Consider the following 25,050-nt stretch of genomic DNA (forward strand, 5'->3'; position numbering starts at 1 on the left):
CAGAGTGCAATAGAGAAGTCTTTTAGATGGCAGAATATGTACAAAATGTTAAAAGACTGTCTTGGAATGTAACAAGACTTTAGTTAATTTTAAAGTCAGAGAACTAACAAGCCTACCGAATAACCAATAGGCCAATGTTAATGTTAACATGAAACCAGATAAAAACAGATGTTTTCATGTTTGGTTAGTTAACCAAATCCAATGGTTACTTTAGGTGACAAGCCAACATCACGTAAAGAATTATGTTAGTGACACAATGATAGTGTTCAGTTTTCTGCAAACAACTGTCTGTCACTGTTGCTTATTTGAGATAAGGACCTCAAATATGGCCTCAAGAGGGCGTGTTGTCATCTTAAAGTCCTCCACTGGTGGGCTTGCTTACAAAGATCCAATTAATGGTGAGGCAATGGGAGAGGGTCAACACACCAAATCACATCATTTTTTCTCATTGCCAAATCTAGAAAAAACACCACTGATTCTTGACAATGTCTTGGAGTAACTGACTGCAGTGTGTCACTATCTGGGGGCGTCATAGTCTCTTTTTGCTCTTCTCCCCACTCTGCCTGTCTTTCATAGCTTCATCTTGTGGATCACAGGGACAGGCAGGACCTGATGGATCTTGGCTCGGTTGGCATCTACCTCCACATGGATCCAGTCAGGTTGGAAGGAGCCCTTGAAGCCCACAAATGCCAGTTTATCTGCAGGAGGCCGAATACATTAAAGTCAGTGACATCACCAGAGCACCAGGATGTTTATCAGCAATGCAACAATAGCCTCTGGCTCTGAACACTGGAAGCACGGGCCTAAGCAGAGCTACGTTACCGTAGAACCCACACTGTCACTAACTGCTCTTAATTTTACTGAATATATTATCTAATTTTGGGAAAAACAAGAAGGTTATTTTGAGGCAAAGCAGACCATGAGCAAGAGTGTAAAGGATACATCCAGGATGTGGGCACCTGTCTGTCTACCTGCCTGCCTGTTCATATTCGTGCACTCATTGCGGTCTTACACAAGCTGCTCTTGACAGCTGTGAGTATAATAGCATAGGATGTTTATATTCATAATGACAATTTTGGAGGAGTGGCTTTGAAGGGAGGCCTCAGAGGATACTGTTTCCCGCTCTTGCAACTTTTATAGCTAGTGCTGCTAGCTACTTTCACTGTCTTAATTGTATTCGATAAAAACATGTGAATTTTGGAAATGATTACATCTATAATTTTGAAATACATTTTGACTTTAAAACACTCTGAATCACAGGAGGTGGAAACAATCATTTATACAGACACCACTGAAATCAAATTAAATTCATAGTATAATACTAACAATATTACTTTACTTTAATATTTATCTGCAACTGTGAAGAAATACAAAATATTTAATTTTAACACAATACATCTACATACAAATAAACAAACAACCTGTGTAGCATTCAAATGTTGATTTAGAATTTGAATGTCAACATTATTAATAAAGCTTTGAATTAACAAAATAAGATAAGATAATCCTGTATTAGTCCCGCAGTGGGGAAATTTACGTGATTATAGCAGCATAGGGTAAAGTGCAAAGAAGACATAGTAAAAACAACACAAGTACGGATATACAGTGGCTTGCAAAAGTATTCATACCCTTGAACGTTTGCACATTTTGTCACATTACACGCCACAAACATAAATATATTTTATTGGGATTTTATGTGAAAGACCAACACAAAGTGTCACACAATTGTGAAGTGCACAGAAAATTATACATGATTTAAAAAAAAAAATCACAAATAAAAAACTGTGCAGTGTGCAAAGTTATTCAGCCCCCTTTTCTCTGAGTGCATCCAATTGCCTTCAGAAGTTGCCTGATGACTGCTGAATGATTGAATGTTGACCGAATGACTAAATAGAGTCCACCTGTGTGTCATCTAATCTCAGTACAAATACAGCTGTTCTGTGACGCCTCAAAGGTTTAAGAAGAGAATACTGGGGAGCAAACAGGACCATGAAGTCCAAGGAACACACCAGACAGGTCAGAGATAAAGTTTAAAGCAGGGTTAGGCTATAAAAAGATTTCCCAAGCTTTGAACATGTCACGGAGCACTGTTCAATCCATTATCCGGAAATGGAAAGAGTACGGCACAACTGCAAACCTACCAAGACACGGCCGTCCACCTAAACTTACAGCCGAACAAGGAGAGCACTGAAAGAGATGCAGCCAAGAGGCCCATGGTGACTCTGGACCAACTGCAGAGATCCACAGCTCAGGTGGGGGATCTGTCCACAGGACAACTATTGGGCTCCACTCCACAAATCTGACCTTTATGGAAGAGTGGCAAGAAGAAAGCCATTGTTAAAAGAAAACCATAAGAAGTCCTGTTTGCAGTTTGCCAGAAACCATGTGGGGGACACAGCAAACATGTGGAAGAAGGTGGTCAGATGAGACCAAAATTGAACTTTTTGAACACTGCACATCACCCTGAACACACCATCCACCCTGTCAAACATGGTGGTGGTAGCATGATGCTTTGGGGGTGCTTCTCTTCAGCAGGGACAGGGAAGTTGGTCAGAGTTGATGGGACGATAGATGGAGCCAAATACAGGGCAATCTTGGAAGAAAACTTGTTGGAGTCTGCAAAAGACTTGAGACTGGGGCGGAGGTTCAGCTTCCAGCAGGACAACGACCCTAAACATAAAGCCAGGGCTACAATGGAATGGTTTAAAACAAAACATATTCATGTGTGAGAACGGCCCAGTCAAAGTCGAGAAGTCGAGAATCTGTGGCAAGATCTGAACACCGCTGTTCACAAACGCTCTCCATCTAATCTGACTGACCTTGAGCTGTTTTGCAAAGAAGAATGGGCAAAAATCTCAGTCTCTAGATGTGCAAAGCTGGTAGAGACAAACCCCAAAAGACTTGCAGCTGGAATTGCAGCAAAAGGCGGTTCCACAAAGTATTGACTCAGGGGGGCTGAATAATTTTGCACACTGCACTTTTCAGTTTTTTATTTGTGAAAAAAAATTTAAAAACATGTATAATTTTCATTGTACTTCACAATTGTGTGACACTTTGTGTTGGTCTTTCACATAAAATTCCAATAAAATATATTTATGTTTGTGGCGTGTAATGTGACAAAATGTGAAAACGTTCAAGGGGTATGAATACTTTTGCAAGCCACTGTAGGTAGTTACCTTTCAATTTGATGCTTTTGTCTGCTCCAAGTCGTTCCAAGACTTTAGTCCAGGTTCCTCTGGTAACCAGACGGCCTTTAGATGTAATGAGGACGATTGAACTAGAGAAAGAGTGAGAGACAGCTCTTAATTTTACTATTTACATTAAGCTGATATTAGCTGCATGCAGAGGTGTCAAAAGTATTCATTACTCAAGTAGAAGTATAGATACTAGGGTTTAAAAATACTTCTGTAAAAGTTGAAGTATCAACTCAAGCTTTTTACTTAAGTAAAAGTGTAAAAGTACTGGTTTAAAAACTACTTAAAAGTATAAAAGTAAAAGTAATGTAAGGGGAATGTTTTTTTTTCCATTAAGGACAAACTCTTAAGCCGCGTCTCAGGGGCCTATAGTGCACTACCCCACCTCCCCCAAAACAATCATTTTTATAAAGGCCATAATGACTATGTTTTAAAATGTTATGTTGAAAAATGTGGGATGCACTGGGCTACCCGTTTCAGCTGCATATATGCCCATTTAAAATGATCACATTTTATTACAATGCAAATACATTAAAGTACCATATGTGTACTACTGAGCATTAACATGTGTTTCATGGAGCGGAAGACATGATAACTAGTTGCCTAAAAGTATTGTAATAGTGCAAAATAGGCGGCGACTCCGACACAAACACTTAAAGCTGTGGTTCTCAAACTTTTTTTGTAAATAACATAATTGTGTGACTCATCTGTGCTTTTATAAATAACAGAATAAAGACAATTGCAATCACTTTCAAGTAAATCAGATTGCCCCATCAGACAATGTTTTGTGTAAGTTCTATCTGTGCAAAAAATTACTTGTATTTAGTATTACTAAATAGCTCATTGTGGAAAACAATAAGCTTTTAATTTTTTTTGCCAAACAAAACAGAATGAGTGCAGATATGTGAGCCATCAGGTTGTATCAGTATTAGTGGAGCAGTGAGCTGCTTTCCTCGACACATATGTTATAAACGGGGTTGTAGATTTGATACGGCCTCTCTCAATTCATGCTCAATATTGAGCTTAGATCTGTTTTTTTATTTTGAGAAACGCAACAGCAAGAAAAGACGAGCTCACGGAGCTCACGGCGTCGCGTCAAATCGCGCATGTGCAAGCGTAGCCTGTTAACGGCGTACCGTAACCATTTACCCGAAAGTACAGGCATTTGTCCATGTATTTATTAATGACTTAGTTTTATATCCATGTACTTTGTACTTTTGTAATATGTGAAGCCAGCAGCTCATTGTTGGTAGAAGACACGAGCACTTTGGCTCGTTTCACCTGGAGCAGGAGAGCTGCTCCGGGTTCAGAGAGCTGCCCCCGGGTTCAGAGAGCTGCCCCCGGGTTCAGAGAGCTGCTCCGGGTCCAGAGAGCTGCTCCGGGTCCAGAGAGCTGCTCCGGGTTCAGAGAGCTGCTCCGATGCGAGCAGAACTCCGCTGCTCCTTATAGGAGAGCTGCTGTTGCATCTTCACCCTGGGAGCGTTCAAAACGCAGATATAGCGGTCTACTTTTCACGCGACATATTTTTCGACGCTCTCTGTCTGCTGGTGTGTGCTCAGCGCTCACCTGTGTGTGTGTGTGTGTGTGTGTGTGTGTGTGTGCTCAGCGCTCACCTGTGTGCGCGCGCACGTATCTGTGGGCAACGGGGCGGAGAGGTTTTTTGTGTGTGTGTTTTTGAATGATGACAAGCCGGAGTGAAAACAAACCAAAATGAAATAGTAACGAGGCTATTTTTAAAATGTAAGGAGAAGTGTAGAAGTAAAAAGTCGTCTGTACTTCGTTACTTGACACCTCTGGCTGTGTCTTTTAAGCCGTTTGTTATACTGGCCTGTGACTCTATTTGTCATTAAAGTGACTTCAACTGATCATGAATGCATTGGTGTAAAATAACCTTGTGGCAATTTAATGCAGTTTCTTGCCCCATGCATCATCAAAGAACAAACAAAATTAAAGCTGTGACTGGGTCCTCGCTCCAGCACGTCGGGGGAAGCCGACGTATGTATATATATATATATATATACATATATATATATATATATATATATATATATATATATATACATATATATATATATATATATATATATATATATGTATATATAAAGTTTGGACACACTAATATATAGGTGTATATATATATATATATATATATATATATATATATATATATATATAGACACACTAATATATAGGTGTATATATATATATATATATATATATATATATATATATATACATATATATATATATATATATACACCTATATATTAGTGTGTCCAAACTTTTTTCACCGAGGGTCACAAACAGAAAAATATCTGAAAGTCTGGGCCACTCAGGTGAGGTATATGGCAAAATGAATCAAATGAGGTAAATTATGCATATATATATCCTTTTTTTTAAATATATAATATATATTTTAAAAAATCACGAGGCCTTTTCCAAACTCCAGTAGAAGTCGGTAGGGAGAGAAACTGAAGCTGGTTCTTCAGAGAATCATCACTACATCTCCATCAGTTCTAGTTCAGACTCTCTTCACTTCTTCTGCATCATCAAGAAGGGAGTCGAGAACAACTTGAATTCGTTCTCAATGGCAGAAAGATCTGGGAAGCACTGACTGAGTTCTGTCATTTGATTTGATGACAGACAAATATTTCCTCTTTTCCGCAGAAAGGTTGACCTCTGGAAAATATGTATATATATTTTGTATATGTAAATATGTATATAAATATATATAAAGATAAAAAATATGTATTAAAAGTGATCAAAAGCTTGAGGTTTCATGGAACGGCGTGGAAGTGGTGTGACGACTTTCATATGGTTCGTAAGCAAGCTGTTGTAACTCAACTGTACTTTGTCAAAACCGTTCCAAAGTTAACATGCTTTATGAGAGGCATGGCTGGAAGACTTCTGCATGCCAATATTAACTCATAGTCAGAGCGCCACCTACTGGGAAAGTATGGCAATTTGAACTAGAAATGAAGGACGAAAATGAAATTGGCCGACTTCTGGTACGGTTTAGAGCATGGTCCCAAGAGAGTTATTTTTAAGTTTATATGTGGTACATACGCCTATCAAATGTTGTCTATCTATGTTGAACCTACTGCGAGGGCTGCTTTGTTGAATTTAGTTGAATTTTCTCTATTGAAGTCCATTGGTCCTTTTCTTCTGAACACAATGAGATATAAACAAGCTTTTGATATATTTTGGTGAAATTGAACCTTTAATGATCCACTGTCAATTTTGTAAAAATCAAACCTAGCATTTAGGAAGAGTTGGGAATAAAATAGTTTTTCACAAAATTAAATATAGCGGAAATTCTAAGTAGGCAGAGCTTAATGCGCCCAAATACTTAGTTGTCGGGCTGACACAACCGGACATGTGTGCCAAAATTCAGGTCAATTGGTGATAGGGGGCAAAAACTGTGTTTTACATACCAAGGGGGCGCTATTGAGCTATTTTTTCCAACTTTTGTACGACCCTTAAATCAGATTGGCATTTTCGCCGAGTCGGATGGGTGTGCACATTTTGAAGAATGTAGGTTTAGCCCAAGCACCTCTTTTGCCTGCGCAATGATGAACAAAAAAAAATAAACATTCAAATAACAATAGGGTCCTCCGCTCTGACTGAAAGGAAACAAATGAAGATATAATACGTACAAATGTTAGTACAAACTATTGAAGGACTTTTGGTGTAGTTGGACTTTTAATAGAGCAGCTTTTACCCGTCTCTCAGTCCACTGACGTAGTTGTCTATCTGTGCCGGGATCCCCTGTAAGATGGAGTTCCTGAAGCCTTTGTTTTCTACCACCTTCCCATCTTGCCCATCAATAACTGTCAGCTGCACCCCATCTTCTGGTTGGTACAACTTCCTGCCGTTCACCTGTCACAACATAGCCACAACCTGTCACACTACAGTTCTGGTTAAATGAAATGACAGCACTGCAATAATGTCAATGATTTAGCAGAAATTATGTCAAATAACATAGGTCATACATAACATGTCAAGTGGTTAGACCCAACCAACAGCTGGGCTCATAAACAGTTTGATGTTTTACAAATTACAGTAAAAGAGACTTCAGAGTTGTAGTATTACATTTCCACAAAAGGGGGACTAATGACATCACTATGACACCTTCAGTTATTTTCGCTGACTTGACAATTGTCTTCCAGAGCCACGGAACCTCAGATCCTCTTTAGGAATGGCCCAAAATAGCCAACTTACAAGTTGTAGGAGTTATGAGGTGTTTGAGCAGTTATTGCAGGCTTGCAGGCACTGGAAAAAGGATCTTTTCAACATATACATATCAACGATTGTGTTTCTGGTGCTCCTTAGTTGTTTACTGAGGGACATTCCTTCACACTGGTGATGCATGTGGATCAGACTGGTATCTGATCCACATGCAGTCTCTAGTTTCCTCCAGGAGGATCATGTGATTCGTGTCTGTGTGCATCCGTGAGTGAGTGAGTGAGTGAGTGAATGAATGAATGTGCATCTAGTGTCTGTCCATCGTTATTCTTGTATTCTGCTGCTGCAAAATTCATCATATTTTGAGTGTCCAGTTGCATGATCAAGGAGCTCTCGTGGTTGGAGGGAGTCAGCAGGCAGTCAAGATGATTCACAAAATGTGAGTATATCATCTTGTGACTGTCAGCTGACTCCTCGCTCACTACTGTTAGCTATTATAGGGAGTTCTTAAACAGCTCTCTAGGAAGCAGTTTTCTGGTGTATGTTTCTGAGGCTTTTATTGTAAAGTAAAGGCACAAGATAAACCATCGGCTGCACCTGTGGGATCCTGGAGGCTAGTACGGTGAAGGACACCTCAAGAGAGGTCACCACACAAGTGAATGCAGTATGCTCAGACAGGGAGTCAGGTGTTCCCCAAGCAGACATTCCATTGACACCGCCACCCACAGTGAACCTCCAGGCCTCTGATCTCATCACAGGGGGGGAAGCCAGTGGAGCACCAGTGAATTAAGCAACGGTTCCCAACAAGCGGGCCGTGGGTCTTTGGTAACGGGCCGTACAGAAAGAATGAATGAAAAAAATTACCGGATATATCAGTCTGTGCGTCACGTGATACGTTACCCCAGAAATGACACTTAAAAATAAGTTTCTACTCTGCCGGTGTTCTGGATTAAAAGCAAGAGAGAATATCCAGAGATCGCCAAAAAAATCTGAAAACCCTGCTTCCAGTTCCAACATCCTGTCTTTGTGAAGCGGGGTTTCTGCAGTGACAGCGACCAGAACTAAGTTAGGGAGTAGACGACATAAAGGTTTAAGTTATGGAGTAGAATGGACATAAAGAACACACGTCGGGGGTCATTGTCTCCCATCACCCCGAGATGGGACCGGCTCGTAGCAGAGAAACAAGCTCAGGGCTCCCACTAGTTCAACGTAATGGTGAGTTTACGTCAGATGTATTATCATATTTATTACGTCATATTTATTACGTCATATTTATTGCCCACACAGTGAAGGCCGGTCCGTGGAAATATTGTTTTACACAGACAAATATTGTCCGTGGCGCAGAAAAGGTTGAGGACTGCTGAGGTAGAGGACCTGTCTTTCATACATGCACTCTCACATGATGGGACTGGACTGAAGCTGCAACAGGCCGACCCTGATATGGGTACGGTGTTGGAATGGAGAGATTCTCGACCACCTCGGGGGCAGATGAAAGGTAGCTCCAGGTGGCAGTATCAGGTGGTCGTACCCTCATCGCTTGCCCCTGATGTGCTGCAGCATCTTCATGGAGGCCCTGTGCCTAAGCACTGGACACCAATGGGTGGGTCCCAAGTGACTCGACTATTTCAGAGAGTGGCAATGGACATTCTTGAATTACCAGTGACTTCTAAAGGCAACATGTGTTAGTGGTTGAAGACTGGGATTGTTCAAAGACTGTCAAATTTAAGAACACACATCAGTGCTGGTTTTTAAGGTTGAATGAAGTGTGTTTTACCTCAGTAAAGGCAAAGTCCTCTTTAATGTGGAAAAATCGAGTGTTGTAGGACTCCAGTTTGACCTCCAAGAAGTGTTCTGGTGAGTGCTGATAGTAAACAGGCAAACAAGTCGGAATTAATATACAAAATTTGGCATTTCACAAAAACAATTTGAAGTCAGTTTTCACTCAACACAATCACAAAGCTAAACAAATAACATGAAAGAACCACAGCTGCAACATACCAGTAAGAAAGACAATATATTAATAATGACTTAATGACTGGAATTGAGATCAGCAGCAGTGTAAATTAACACAATTCTAAAAAGAGACATGTATTTCTAAGAAATAGGGAGTGCAGATTTAGAAATATGAAAAGCACAACGTGTGAAAATGTACCAACCTAGTAAAAGAATACATTTACTAGGTTGGTACATTTTCACACGGAATAAGTCAGATACAACATGTTTTAGATGACATAAGATCATTCTGTGGATTTATGCAGACCAGCATGTAATGTAATGTATAAGGCATGTAAAGATGCCTGATGACTTGCTAACATCGTATAAGCCTAAGTGTAGCCTGAATGTAGCATGAGTGTAGCCCGAGTGTAGCCCTTGTTTGAACATTTTTAAATACATTTAACTGCCCCCCATCCTCCCTTTTCTCACCAGCCTGACATTAGGTATCTTGCTGGGCATGGGTACATCCACAGTGGGCAGCTCAGCGTGTTTGGGGTAGGCCTTGGCCATGCAGTTGCTGGGTAGACTGCCTTTAGGGACGACAGCGGTGATCTTCACCCTCTCACAACCCTTGACAGAGCAGAATGCGAACTGTTCCCTGTCGTTATGGGCCTTGACCTTCAAGAAGAGCAGGCTGCAATACACGGTAGCGCTTTAGACATCATACACACATAAAAATGACAGTACTGAATCTGCTCAGCTTTTAGATCCATTTACAGAAAAGCCTGGCATTCTCCAAATTAAAGAAATGGAAGGATTAACTCATCATTCTGATTTAATATATCATTATTGACACATCCTTAGTCCCCCACCCCCCCTCCCCTTTCCGCTCTGTGCCACAGCTCGGTGCGAAAACCCAGGGCCCGCCACTGATATATATATATATATATACATATATATATATATATATATATATATATATATATATACATATATATATATATATATATATATATATATGTATATATATATGTATATATATATATATATATATATAGTAGAATTGTAATAGTTTAATTTGGACTGAGGGCTGAGGGTTAACAAAGGAGCAAGACAAACAAAAGGTCTGGACCGCCTGTGGTCTATACACATACATATATATATATATATATATATATATATATATATATATATATATATATATATATATACACACACACACACACACACACACACACACACACACACACACACACACACACACACACACACACATACACATACATATAGCTTCTATGCTTGGACGTAAAGGTTGCTTGTGAGATAAGCTTGTGAATGTGTCTGACCCAGTGTCTTCTTCCCAGTAGTAGTATCCTCTCGCCAGCTGGGAGTGGTTGATCTTCTCCATCTGCGTCGTCCTCATGAAGACACCGGTCTTGCGGGTCTGCTTGGTCAGGCGGTTGTGGATATCGGAGATGACAATGAAGGTGGTGCCTTGTGGGTAGCAGAGGCCCACGTTGATCCAGTCATTTCTGAAACACCCCGAACACAGTACTGCTTTCATCTCAAAGATAAAACCTTCTCACAACCACAGTGACAGCACAAACATGATTACTTCTACCTTTATCTAATCAGGTGAATATCACATTAATTCCGAATAGAGCTGAACAAATTAGTGGATTAATAGAAAGGCAGAAAAGTAACTGTCAACCATTTTGATAAATATATAAGGAAGAAACAAGACATAGTGGCAATTTTCTTTAGTCATTTAACAAACGGAACCATAAAATGCCACAAGAGCCTGGCACCTCCTCCTCATGCTGGTCACCAGCCTGGTGAACACTGCTATGGGACGGCATTCCACTCCTCAAGCAGGATTTGTCACAAGTCAGGTTGTGTTGGTTACTCTAGCACGAACAGCACCCCCTATTTCAGGAATATCAGCCTCAAAGCTCACAGAGGACAACAAAATGTGACTTATGCAAGAGACATCGTTTTTGAATGGCGGAAAAGCTTCAAAAATACAAATATAAATCCGGCGGTAGCTCATCGCGGCCTACAAGAACCATGAGGCAGATCCCACTAGGTGACCCGGACCAACCCTCTCCCACCCACAGTGAAAGCCCAGGTATGACCACTGAACGGATGAAAGCGGACATCTTGTCTTCCCTGAAGGGAGAGATTTCCACAATTATAAGAGAGGAACTCAAAAGTGCGCTAACTGAAGATTTCAATGCTCTCAAGTCCGAATTAGAAGCGGTGCGGTCCGAAATTGCTAAAAAAGCGTCCTAGAATTAGACTTAAAACCTTACAGCTATCTAAACTAAATGGAGACCTTAAACTCCCAAACTTAAAATATTACTTCTGGGCTGCACAAATGAAACCTCTGATAGTGTGGATTCAGAATGGCACAGACATTCGCTGGCTTACTATTGAGAAAAACGTACAGTATGCCCAGAGCCCTTACAAATATTGCCTTTTTTAGATAAACCCATAAAAGAAGTGACAGAGTGGACTAAGATTACTCTTAAAAGCTGGAACAAAATACAGACAGCTTTTGGGCTTCCGGAATTAATTTCATTATTAACAAGCATTGGATCTATGAAGACCTTCACACCTAACAATCTAGACACGGGCTTTAGAAAGTGGTCAGACATGGGACTGGTTCAGCTGCACCAGCTATTTAATGAGGACAACCTCAAGACATTCGAGCAGCTGAAAAAAGATTTTAATCTCCCCAAAACTGATTTTTTTAGATACCTACAACTGAGAACTTTTCTAGCAACACACAAAGAGTGGGGAAAACTTGTTAAATGTACGACTCTAGAAATGTTTTTAATAGAAATTCAGATGGGGAACGGAAATAAAAAAAACAATAAGTAAACTATATAACATATTTCTATCTATGAATTTACATAATTCCCAAAAGATAAAGCAGCGATGGGAGGAGGAAATGAACAAGACCATACCACAAAATACCTGGGAGGAAAGAGGCACACCGAGTTACAAACTCAAACACCTGGAGGGAATTTAAATGGAACATAATCACCAGATTCTTCAGAACTCCAGAAATAGTAGCCAAGATGGGCCCAACACATTCCAACTTATGTTGGCGGAATTGCGGAAGCGCTGCCAATCACACACACATATTCTGGCTATGCCCCAAGTTAAATGTATACTGGAGGGAAGGCTTTGATGCCCTCAAAGAGATATTCCAACAAGACCCCACAGTAGTAATATTGGGAGTGATACCTAAAGGCCTAGACCGGAGGGCCAAAAAATACCTCCTCAACATACTACTAACAGCAGCATTAAAAGGTATAACCATCAGATGGTTAAAACCGGATCCCCCAACATACGATATATGGATCCAAAAAGTATGGGACATCTATCAAATGGAGCTAATCACTTATTCATTAAGGCTCCAGAAGCATATATTTAGTAAGCGATGGAGTCCTGTCGCACCATTATTATTACAATGAGGTGATTATTATATGTTGCGTGGCCCTCGGGTAGAACTGACCTAGCTAATTCTCTCTACACACACAGACAATCCTCTCTGGAAAGCATATATAGTACACTCGGGAGTGGACAATTATTGGTTCATCTTATTTAAATTATTTATTTTATTTAAATCATTATTTGTATTTATTCATCCCCTCTTTTCATTATTATTATCCTTATTCCCCCTCTTTTGTTTTCTCTTTTTCTTGGAGTGACCACCATGTGATGTTTGTTGTTCTTTCTGTCTGTTGTACACTGAATATCATGTGTACCAAGACATACAACTGAAAAATTGACAAAGAATGTGACTGTTTGAAAATATATGCTGTTGTTATGTTGTTGAAAACTAAAATAAAAAGTGAGTTAAAAAAAAAAAAAAGTAGAGAGCGCAAATGAGCTCCACGAGAGCGAGCAAAAGTCTCTCTCGAAGTTTGAACCTGCTCGCTCTCGCAGCTTTAACCTGCTCGCTCTCGTTTCTGTTACCTGCTCACGCTCAAGTAGATTGGTAGTAGAATTGCAAACAATTCGGTCAAAAGTAATAAGTAGGCTGATTCTTGACAAACCGACCACCGATTTGATGCTTAAACAACTAACTTCTCGCCTGAAAACATCCTAAAATTACATTTTGTGACTAAATAACAGTAGTTTTCAGAGAATGTCAACTTTCAGTTGTGTTTTCTCATCCACCATTGTTCCCCATATTCCAGCCAATCCAAAAACGAGGATTGTAACCAATTAGATGTAGAGATACGATGGTGACTGGGTCCGCCCACTTAGTGTCAAAAAGAAAATCTACTCGAGCGCGAGCAGGTAACAGACACGCGAGCGAGCAGGTTAAAGCTTTGAGAGGGACTTTTGCTCACGCGAACGGGAATTTGTGCGCTCTCGTGGAGCTCATTTGCGCTCTCTACTTTTGACATTGATTTGCCTCCACAATGAACCCTCTCTGTAGGTTCATCACAGCGAGTGAGGATCTCTCTCGCTCTCATCTCGGAGGATGGAGTTCAGTCCCAGACTGTGGAGCAATGGGATTGCTGCTAGTTGCAGTATCTCACCTCGATATCTCTGCATTGAGATTGCCTCCAATGAACCACCTTTGGGCAACCGAAAGCTCAAAACAAGAGTCAATAGCACCACCAGAATAAGCTGTTTGGCATTTGGCAAATTGTTCATGGGTGCAACTCACATACTCAGCTGTGCTGCTCATCCCACAAATACATGTTCTTTACAAATGGGGCACCGTTTGAAAGAGAAATAAAGAGTCTTTCTAAGAGAAAGAAAGCTTCCAAGAAGCATTGTTACAACAGAGAAATAATCAACCAAAACAAATTTCTGAACTTTTTGGTCGATGTTTATGTACGTGTTGTTTGTTTTTTACTGTTTACAGACAAAACTAGACATTTGTAGAGACTAGGAATGTGTGATGGGCACTTTCCACTGTTTTGGGGAAATGGCAGGAAATATTCAGGTGTGACAATATGCAAGGTTAACATTACAAATGGATTAGAAAATCATGTGCCAGTTAGAGCTGTGCGATATACCGGTTGAACGTGTATAATGGTCTCAGTTTTCCGTACGGTATGAATTTTTCACATACTGTCATACTGGTTACCAACATTTAATGTTCACAGCTTGAAGCTGAAGGAGCAGCGGACCGAGCTACTTATGTCTCATGTTAACTCACTTGACTCAGGGTGTGCAAAAAATGACATTGCCAAAAGGCATGCTGGGTAAATGACACCGCCCACACAGTAAGACTTTTCTTGTGCAGGAAGAAGTCTTTTCCTGTGCAGCAAAGTGGGCGGGCTTTACCCATCATGTCTGTTGGCGGTGTCATGTCTTGCACACCCTGAGTCAACTTCTATCCGTGAGACATAAGTAGTTCAGACCGCTGTACACGTATCTGTGACTGCAAACATTAAATGTTGCTGCTTGCAGTCGTTACTGCCGCGCATGCGCCACTAGTATCAAGGGATTCCCCTGGGTCCTAAATCCCTTCAAGTTTAGCTCCCTATGTACCAATCAAAACAGCTGCTGGCCAGTTGCGAGCGAGTGGCGTTATATACCGGGAAACCGCCAGAATCTTACAAAATACCGTGATATGAATTTTTGTCCATACCGCCCAGCCCTAGTGCCAGTTGGGTATTGGTGCATGTTTTCAATAGTTGAAATTAAACTTTAATTAATGAAACTTCTTTAAATATATACTCTAATGCCTGTGTACAGTTAAAGCACATGTTATATCTTGAGATATAAAGTACAGGTCAGTTGTATTTCAAAATACACCTGAGCTGTACTTTACCTTTATATCTTAATAATATAATAAGCAATTAAAGATGTAATTGTCTCTTGTGTGCGGCATACAGAAGACACTTATGCTTTTACTTTACCACTTGTTTTTCTTCATAGTTTAATGACCCAGTGAAATGAATTGAGCTCTGACTTCATACAGACAAAGACAGTTTTTCTAATCCATGAATTTCCTCAAAGAAAAATGCTAGTTATTGCAGTTCTATTTGAAAATGTATGTTCCCACATATGCTGAATCAGGACAAAATAGAAAAGAACACAATTAATAAGATTCAAACCTTCTAGATAAACTCCCCCAAAGTCAAACAATGATTTAACAAGACAGATAATTCAAATGATTTATATATATATATATATATATATATTTAAACTCAACAGCTTTCTACTGAGTTTAATGCAAGGTCATTCATCAAAGCTTCAAACGAGAAGGAGGTGGCGACATTAATGTTTCATATTATACAAGGAAAGAAAGAATGGCCCATTAAACCATTATCAGAAGACGCACAGCAGTTCTTAATTCCAGTAAAATATCTCAGCTCTTTCTGCAGAGAAACTGCCTCACTTGCTGTATTCCTCTGTGAACTGTAGATGAAGCCAATGGTTTATGCACCATTGATTGAAATCTACTGGCTCTTTACTGACAACCAGCTTGTATGCAGTTTAAATAGCTGAAGACCACACTCTGAACACCATATGAAAGAAGGAGCACAAAGCGAGGCTCTCCCCATTTTCTGTGGTGAATCTCAATAGCAGGAGTGATGGCCTCCATCAGTTTACCTCACCGAGCATTAATTATCTTTGTGACCTCAGGACTGCCCTGCCATTTACAGAAAGCACTTAAGGAGGAGTCAGCATTCTTTACTAAATTCTACTTCCAATGTCATCATTCACAACATGTTCTTATGTTTAACCCTGATGTCTTCTCTCTGCCACATTATTTCTATAACTGGATAGTATCAACCAATACATAAAGGGTTAAGTCATCAGGAAATGAAACTGCTGAATTGGCCCGGTGTGTGGAGATGGAGAGTTGCAGGTATTGAACTCTTCAAACTTTGTCCCACCTTCGAGAAAAGCCTTTCAGGGCAGGCATGAAGTAACTCTAGATGTGGTTAGACACTTCCACAGATGTAGCATTGCACTACTATTATTGGACTCACTATGGACAGTTCCAAAAAGTATCAAAATCAATGCAGCAGAACCAGGGATATCGTCCAATTTATTGTATGCATTCTTCTTTCTTCTCAAAATCTGATGAATGAATGAATGAATATATACTTTATTAATCCCCAAGGGGAAATTGTTTTGTCATCGGTAGCGCCTTACAACTTGAAGATACAAACACACAAGATAAAAGATCAAATATATAAAGAACAGGGATGAAAGATATATACAAAATTAAAATAAAGTAATATATATATAATATATATATATTATATATATAATATAATGTAATATATGTATGTAATGTAATGTATAATGTAATATGTGTATAATGTAATATATGTAATATATTACATATATGTAATATATGTAATATATATATGTAATATATGTAATATATATATTAACATATATATATTAATATATATATGTAATATATATATATATATATATATATATATATATACATATAAATATGTATATATATTTAAATATTTAAATATACACAATAAAATAGAATAGAATAGAATACAACTAACTGGAATGAAATATATTTATATTTACAGCCGCAGAGTGTATTCATTAATTAAGTAAATAAATTAGATAAACAATAGATAGATAGTAGATAGTGCCTATATTATCCACGATGTAACTGGATTGCAGACAATTTAGTTGGAGATTTGTGTGTTCTGTAGTAGTGACCCATGGGCCTGTAGCCTGCCGCAGAGATGAGCAGAGGGTTACAGGTCTGGTAAACTCACTGCTGTCTAGCTCCACACAACCAGATTGTCTTCAGACTTGTAGTTTCAATCCCAACCGACGCTATGACACAAGGGACAAGGCTTGAGGACATAAATCTGCTTTTAAAACTGTGATGCTAGTTAAGTTTTTGTTTTTAGGGTCCGAGCGACTGACAGTCAGTCCCGAGAGGACCCTATTGATATTGTATGGGGTATTTTTCATTATTCTGATTTTTATTGTTACAGTTTGGACTGCTTTTTGGGGGACTTGTCATATTTGAAAACTCACCAAATTTGGAACACCTGTCAGGCCTGATGAAAATAGACGTATGATAAAGCCCAAAAAAAAAGTACCCAAAAATGCCTCTCTAGCGCCCCCTAGAAGTTGGACCGGCGACGCCCCTCACCCAGAATGTTTTTTTTACTTGAAAAAATGCACACATGTCCATCTCCACCTGCTCTACAAAAAAGCCTCTCAGACCCATAAAGTCCACCTATGAATATTTTCCGCCATTTTTAATTTAGTGAAAGACACATTATTACACTTTTCCCCTACACGCTTGGTCCTTTTAATACCAAACTTGGTGTACATCATGATTGTCGCTGGATCATCAACACTGAATTGAAATTTATTTGATATCTCATTGCGTTGAGATTGAGATATTGAGATATCGACCAATTAACCTCTTAGGGGCGTGTCTTGTTTTTAAACACTCATAACATTAAAACTATTTGGCCAAACGACTCAAAACTTGGTGTATATGTGCCCATTGTATCCCCCAACTTTCAATAAATCAGTCGTGCAATTTAAACATTAGGGGGTGCTACAGTAATTCGGGCAATTTGGGATTTTTGGGCTATTTTTTGGCATTTTTCGCCTATATTTGCCTTTCTGCCAAGCCTACAATTTGTATGCAATCGACTTAATTTCTGTTCAAGGATGATCCCAAGACCCACGTGACTATAGGGTGTGCTTTTTTCGCGTACTTAGCCAACGGCCTCGACGTAACGTGGACCCAAAGACACACCCGTTTTGTGCTAATCGCTATTTTTTTATTTTTTTATTTATTTGAACAGGGACCGTACACATCAATCAACCCAGGGGTAAATGTGTCAGTCTTAGCTAAGGCTAAATTTCAACCGTAGTCCCTGTGGCCAGATATAACAAGCCATCACTAAAGGACAGAAATGGTTATAACAAAACATCATAAAAAGCAATAAACATACAGGTTACAATCAAATATATAAATAGGCCTCATCATAAAATCATAAAAACATCATAAAGATCAATAAACATACACACATTTTGTACACACAATCATTGAGGAGGGAGTCACGATTCATGCTCACACACCTGATTGCTAATGAGCCAGTTCTTTAGGCCGTGTTTAAAAGGGGGAAATGTTCTGCTAGTGCGGATCTGCAGGGGCAGGGCATTCCAGAGGTGTCCTGCTTTTACTGAGGATGCAGACTGGCTAAAGGAACTGTTCCTAAAGGGGATGATACAGTCACCTCTCTCCACAGATCTAGTTTGTCTACCACTCTGTGTGTTTTGTTTGATAAATTCACCAAGTGGAGGAGGAGCCATATCATGAAGAACTTTAAAAACAAGACACATATAGGAGAATTTAGTGATGTTATCCCAGCTCAGGAGACTGTGTTTACTTAGAATTGCACAGTGGTGATAACTCCTGGGCTTCTTATCAAGTATTTTAAGAGCCTGCTTATGAAGGATTATAATTGATTTTAGAGTTGTGCTGGTGGCTTGAGCCCAGCTGGTTAGGCAATAGGTCAAATATGAAATGATCATTGCATTAAGGTACAGCTTTGCAGTATTTATGGTGAGATTGTTTCTTATGTATTATTATGTATTAAACAAATGAAATCTGACAACTTTTGCCACGTTTTTTACCTGCTTCTTAAAAGAAAGGTTTGAATCGAGGTAGATACCTAGGTATTTATATTCAGGCACTATCTGGAGCCTCTCACCAGAGACATAGACATCCGGCTCAGGTGAGTTACATGCCGTCTTTGTGAAAAACATACAGACCGACTTTTTCACGTTTAGGTGTAAACAGGACTCTGAGAGCCATTTAGACATATTGACCATTGTATCGGTGAGTTTAAGTGCAGCCTGTTCTTTGCTTTTTGCGTGGACATAAATCACTGTGTCATCAGTGTACATTTGAATATCACATCCATTACAAACACTGGGGAGGTCATTTATATACAAGCTGAATAATAATGGTCCCAAAATCGAATCCTGAGGTACACCCACTTCATATCCTAGCGTAGGCGATACAGCCTCACCCACTCTAACACACTGGGTTCTTCCCTCAAGGTAGGACTTCATCAGCGCTAGCGATTCAGCTGAGAAGTTGAAATGTGACATTTTCTTAATGAAGATATTGTGGTTAACGGTGTCGAAAGCCTTCCTGAGGTCAAGAAATACTGCTCCTACTACTCCCCCTTTATCCAATTTAAGCTTTATCTTCTCAATGAGGAAGCAGTTGGCTGTGTCAGTGGAGTGCTTGGCTCGGAAACCAAATTGCATGGGATGTAGCTGGTGAGGTGAGTTGTTAAGGTGTTCAATTAGCTGCTCTGCAAGAGATTTCTCAGCTATTTTAGAGATAGCTGGGAGGATGCTGATGGGCCGATAGTTGGTAATATCAGTTGTATCACCCGATTTAAAGATCGGTGTTACAATGGCTACTTTCCATCCTTTAGGGAACACACATTGCCTGATGGAGTTGTTGATCATGCTGGTGATCGGGAGGACGAGAGGGTCTCTATGTTTCTTAAGGAACATGTTGTCAATACCATACGCATCTTTTGCCCTAGAGTTCCTGAGCGAGCCCATGAAGCGAGTGACTGTAGCATCAGAGACCTCTAGGAAGGAGAAGCCAGGTTCACCCCCAGCTACAGGTGGCAGATCAATTGAACCGACGGTGGAGCTAGGGGACAGGGCCTTCACTGAGTCAATAAAATAGGAGTTAAAAGCTGTACATATGATTGCTGCATCTTGTGTAAGGCAACCATTTATCTTAACTTTAAACTGTTTCATTGAACCACTGTTTTGTTTACCTGACATCTTCTGCAAATTGTCCCATATTAATTTGGAATTACCATGTGCTTCAGTAATAATCTTAATAAAAAAATCTGCCTTTGCTTTTCTAAGTTCTTTGGTCACTTGGTTTCTCAACTTTGTGAATATCTGCCTATCCGTTGCCAATTTAGATTTAAGAGCTACTTTTAGTGTGTAATCCCGCTCTTTCATTAACTTCCAAATATCACCATTTAGCCATGGTAGTGTGTTCTTCTGACTTGATTTAGATTTTGCTTTCTTAAGGAAACTCCTAATGGTGCTCTGGATTGTGGACAGGAATATGTGGCTATCATCCTCCACACTTATACCGGATAGGAGATTAGTCCAATTGATTCCGTTTATAGCATCCTCGAATGCATTTAGGTCACCTTTGGGAATTCTTAATTGGTGTGACTGTCTAGTAGCAGAAATATTAAATTGTTTCTTAGAGAGCTTTCTTGTTAACAGAGTCAGATTATGGTCAGACATTCCAGTTACCATGTTGTAGGTTTTGGTTATTCTTTCTGGCTTGTTACTAAAAATCAGGTCAATCTGGGACTGTGAAGAGTGAGTTATCCTTGTGGGGCCAGTCACTAGCTGGGTCATGTTGAGGCTATCAACTGTCCGTTTTAGGGACTTTCTTCCTGACTTATCCTCCCAGTTAACATTAAGTTCACCCAATAAAATAACTTCTTTTTCAGTATCACACTCCTTTAGCATGCGATTGAGCTCATCATAGAAGTCTTTTTTTGAAGATGGTGGTCTGTTGAGGCAGATAAGAGTAAAGGACATTTGGGTTGACAATGACACTTTCAGGCCAATGCATTCTAAATTAATATAATTTGACCATTCAATCTGACTGCAATTGAGATGTTCTTTAACATAGAGCATTACACCTCCTCCTTTGCCAGCTGTTCTGTCTCTTCTGAAAGTATTGTAACCATTGACATTCAAAGCATCAGGGGGCGAATTCTTATGAAGCCATGATTCTGAAAGGCATATGAAGTCCAAGTTTGAGTCCTCTAATAAATGTTTAATTTGGTCCATTTTAGACTGCGAATGTTCAAATGCCCTCCTAACAGCCCTTTGGGTTTTGCATGCGCATCCCAGAGGACACGGGCATGATTTACAGTTCCAAACAGTTTGCATGTGCGCAATTTTCTAATCGCCGGGTTCAGACCGTCTTGTCTTGGTTTTCGCACGGGTGTCTCATCCGCCGCACTCGCGCACACTCCAGGGGAGAGTTCCCTCGAATGTTCCGCCACAGTTACCCCACACTCCTCGCCGACTCCTGCCCGTAATAGGCCCCACTCTCCGCAGTCGCGCCTCCGCTCCTGGCCTCCAGGCACGCTGACGGTCGCCACTCCTCCCCGCCGTCCGCGAGTCTCCCAGACACCGATCTGCGCCATACCAACTTGTCCGCAGTCGCCCCTCCGGTCACGGTTTCCAAGCACGCCGACGGCCGCCACTCCAGCCCGCCGTCCATCGCCTCCCCGCCGTCCGCGAGTTTCCCCGACAACGATCGCCGCCACACCAACTCGTCCGCCCACCTCTCCGGGCCCGGCACCATCGTCCCCGTCCCCCGTCCACCTTGACTTTCCGTTGTCGATTTTCCATAAAAACACCCATTGTAAAAACAGTAGGAGGTATCGGTAAAGCCCGCACAATTTAAAAACATCACATAAGTGAGCACGGCTACTGCAACGCCGACACCTCCAGACGCCATTTTTCGCTAGTCAACAGAAAGCTAGCTAGCTGCTAGCATAACTCAGTTTATTGCGGAGTTTTGTTTTGAAACAGAATTTTGAACTGAGCCATGTTGGTTTTGAAAAAGCTGACTTTTCAGAATGAAACGGATCACTTCGCTATGTGAGAGAAGTCTATTGGAACTCCTAGATACATGATGCAATCTGCCCAATACTCCTCATGTATGATGCCGGTCCAGGCCTGAGTACATGTACATGAAGAAATGTCTAGATTGTCATAGCGCCACCTACTGCCCAAACCAAATCAGCCAAACGGCATCCGATTTACATGGAATTCACATGATGTGGTCTACACTTCACATAGAGAAACATGATGCACAGATTATGTTCAAATTGTCATAGCGCCACTTACTGGCCAAACCAAATCAACCAAACAGCATCGGATTTACATGCAATTCAAATGACCTGGTCTACTCTTCACATGGAGAAACATGATCCATGTTGTCCAACTTGTCGTCTATCGCCACAGGGCGGACGCGGGAACCGATGAAGTGCTTGCAAATGGCAATTTCCTGCATTACGCGCTCCACCAGGGTAAAAGAACGTCAGACCGGCGGGCGAACACTCTCTGCGCCGGGCGAGTCGGCGACCCGCCGGGGCGCAGCCTTAATTTTAATTACTGTTCTAATGTAATCTATGTTGTTGTATGTATGTTGTTTATATTGTTATTGCTTTTATTGTTTCTGTGGATAAAATGCTTTAAGTACTTTCTAATGCGCTATACAAATAAAATACATTAATATTACTTACTATTCCAGTACTATTATTTATACTTCCTCCCGGGTCTCTCTCCAAGAATTCTGTTTCTTTTGCATGTCTTTGTGGGCAGGACATGATGAATCATACAAATGGGGGCACACACTTTAAAAGTCTCTTCTCATTTACGGTGTATCAGTTGAACACATACAAAGGTGAATTTGGTGTCTGAAGAATGACAAACACTTGTTGGATTGTCAGTTTGGAAAAGTTGTTAGACTATCAGACAAGCACTTTGTTTGAAGCGCATTGAGTTCTTTAGGGATTTTGGTACACAAAGAGAAGAGCCCTGAGGAAAGGAAGACTGGAATGCTATGTGATATCGTCATGACATCACATGTGACAGCTGTGGGGAACACTTATAGACTGTGTATAAAAAGTGAATGTACTCACTGTGACGTCACCAATTGGTTTGTGGACTGCGGTTTTAAAGTCTCAGATTTGGCATTTTAGCCGCCGCCATCTTGTTTTTGCAACCAGAAGTGACTCGAGAGTGTGGAGCTAAATACAATGCTGAAGAATACATTTTTAGACGACCAAAAATGTTACAATTAACTTTGATGAAGTGAAAAACACACTTTAAATGGGTTAAAGTTTAAGAAAACGTTCTCCTTTGTAAACTAATGTTCACTAAAGTAATAAATCAAGTAGGAAGTAAAGTAATTTTCTCAGAGACTTCTATACAACAAGAGAGTTGCCCCCTGATGAAATTAAAGAGAATGGAGGTTTAAGACACTATAGCATCGGCTTTACTTTTCTGAACCCGAAGTTGCTGCCTAGAAACACTGCATCTGTGAAAAACAGATGACATCAGCTGTCTGTGAACACTAGACCAAAAACGCTCTGAGTATCCGCTTAGATCAAAGGTCATTAAAGCTCAAGATGCAACACCAAAGACCATCTCTGATCAGAGACAGAAGTTGGCCCACATCCACCTGCTTGTCCCCTGACACCTGAGATAAGATCACTGTATTAGTCACAATCTTCCTCTCCCTCTCATCCTCATTTTTCTCCTCTCAGCGTTTACTTTAGAGCTGTTGAAATAACAGTGTGATGAAGAAGTGCAAGGTTAAGTACAGACTAGAATTCACTTCATGTATGGCTGACTGACTGTAACAGAGGAACTCCTTTGACTGCATGGTGCGGTCAAAGAGCCAGACTGATGAACAGGTAAATAAGTCGCTCTCAGACAGAGGTGAACTCCCTTCAATATGTTCCGGTTGTGAACTGGCACTCAGCCATTATAATGTCATCCATCATGTTCAATAACAGACCAACTTTGACACGTATTATTAGTAGAACTCATTCCTATTGTGTTACTCAATTAATCTGTTCTCTGCACACCGTTTCCTCATTCAAACAGGAGCTTCGTGTTATAACAATATAGGAAGTTATCACGTTATATTGTGAAACTTTTCATGTTCCAAGATAAATAGTATGACAATATATTGTTATAACATGATATTAATCAGTTTTTCTTTTCTGCAGCAATATTGTTGAGAGATCGTGGAAAAGTATTGAAGTAAAAAAGTATAACTATTATTACATGTAACCTTTTTTATGTTTAGTATAACCATTGAACATATATACTGTTTTAATTCAATTATAGTTTGTGATTAGACCATAAAGAATGTATAGGACGCTATAAATTGATATGTAGTATAATCTTTTCTATTGGGTACAAGCTCTCCTGTGTAATAGGATACAGCAGCCAGTGTTACCATATTAGGCAACAAACCCCCAGTGGTTGACCTTATATGCTTCTGTGCCCATAAACCTATGGGACCTGCTCCATAGGTTTATGTTCTAAGTGGTCATATGGTTCTACTCAAATGTAAATGAGTACAGGCAGGCACACAAGAGCTGCTCATTGAGGAGACTGTATCATAGCAGTAAGGAAAAGCCAATTCCCCCATCAGTCAAAGAATCGTATGGCTGGAGCACACTTCCAACGGATCCGAGGTATTAAACACATTTTGGTACTCTCGTCAGAAGTGTGAAAATGTGGTTATTTGAGGAACAAAGTTGATAGTATTGTAGGGGATCTAGGCTATCGAATACACAGGGCCCCTTTAAGAGAAGGGGCATAACCTTGGTGACACGGGAGGTTAAAGGGCACCAGGAAGGGAATGTTGTTATGATCTTGGTTGGGATGGAAATAAACGGCCAGACGCTACGGCCAAAGAGAATACTGGCCTCGTTGTTTGTTCCACGCTCCCTACAGTGGTGACCCTGACCTCTCATGGACGATTCCGGAGCGAAGATGGCAACGCACGCGGTTTCACTCAAACTGCTGAGTTGTTTTGAAAACCCAGCTGTTGAAAAGGTTTGGACTGTCTGACCCTGAACGGGCTTGACGGTTGCTTTCACTGAACAGCCTCGGCGACAGCAAGCCGTCAGAGCTAATGGAC

At 40.3% G+C, this 25,050-nt stretch overlaps 1 protein-coding gene across 1 annotated transcript in view; it reads right to left on the reverse strand.

Annotated features, from left to right (window-relative positions):
- Positions 1 to 294: 294 nt before the first annotated feature.
- The window catches only part of cemip (cell migration inducing hyaluronidase 1), a gene marked incomplete at its 5' end in the record, with an annotated part of 138,084 nt that continues 113,328 nt past the window's right edge, over positions 295 to 25,050 (reverse strand). Inside the window, 6 exons of the mRNA XM_079217571.1 lie at positions 295 to 698; positions 3,177 to 3,277; positions 6,916 to 7,073; positions 9,154 to 9,240; positions 9,804 to 10,008; positions 10,661 to 10,846. Coding sequence (XP_079073697.1) covers positions 571 to 698; positions 3,177 to 3,277; positions 6,916 to 7,073; positions 9,154 to 9,240; positions 9,804 to 10,008; positions 10,661 to 10,846 — 865 coding nt within the window. The 3' untranslated portion in view covers positions 295 to 570. The remainder of the gene's footprint in view (positions 699 to 3,176; positions 3,278 to 6,915; positions 7,074 to 9,153; positions 9,241 to 9,803; positions 10,009 to 10,660; positions 10,847 to 25,050) is intronic.

This window comes from Taurulus bubalis (assembly GCF_910589615.1).
Source record: "Taurulus bubalis genome assembly, chromosome: 4".
In the NCBI taxonomy this organism is placed as follows: domain Eukaryota; kingdom Metazoa; phylum Chordata; class Actinopteri; order Perciformes; family Cottidae; genus Taurulus; species Taurulus bubalis.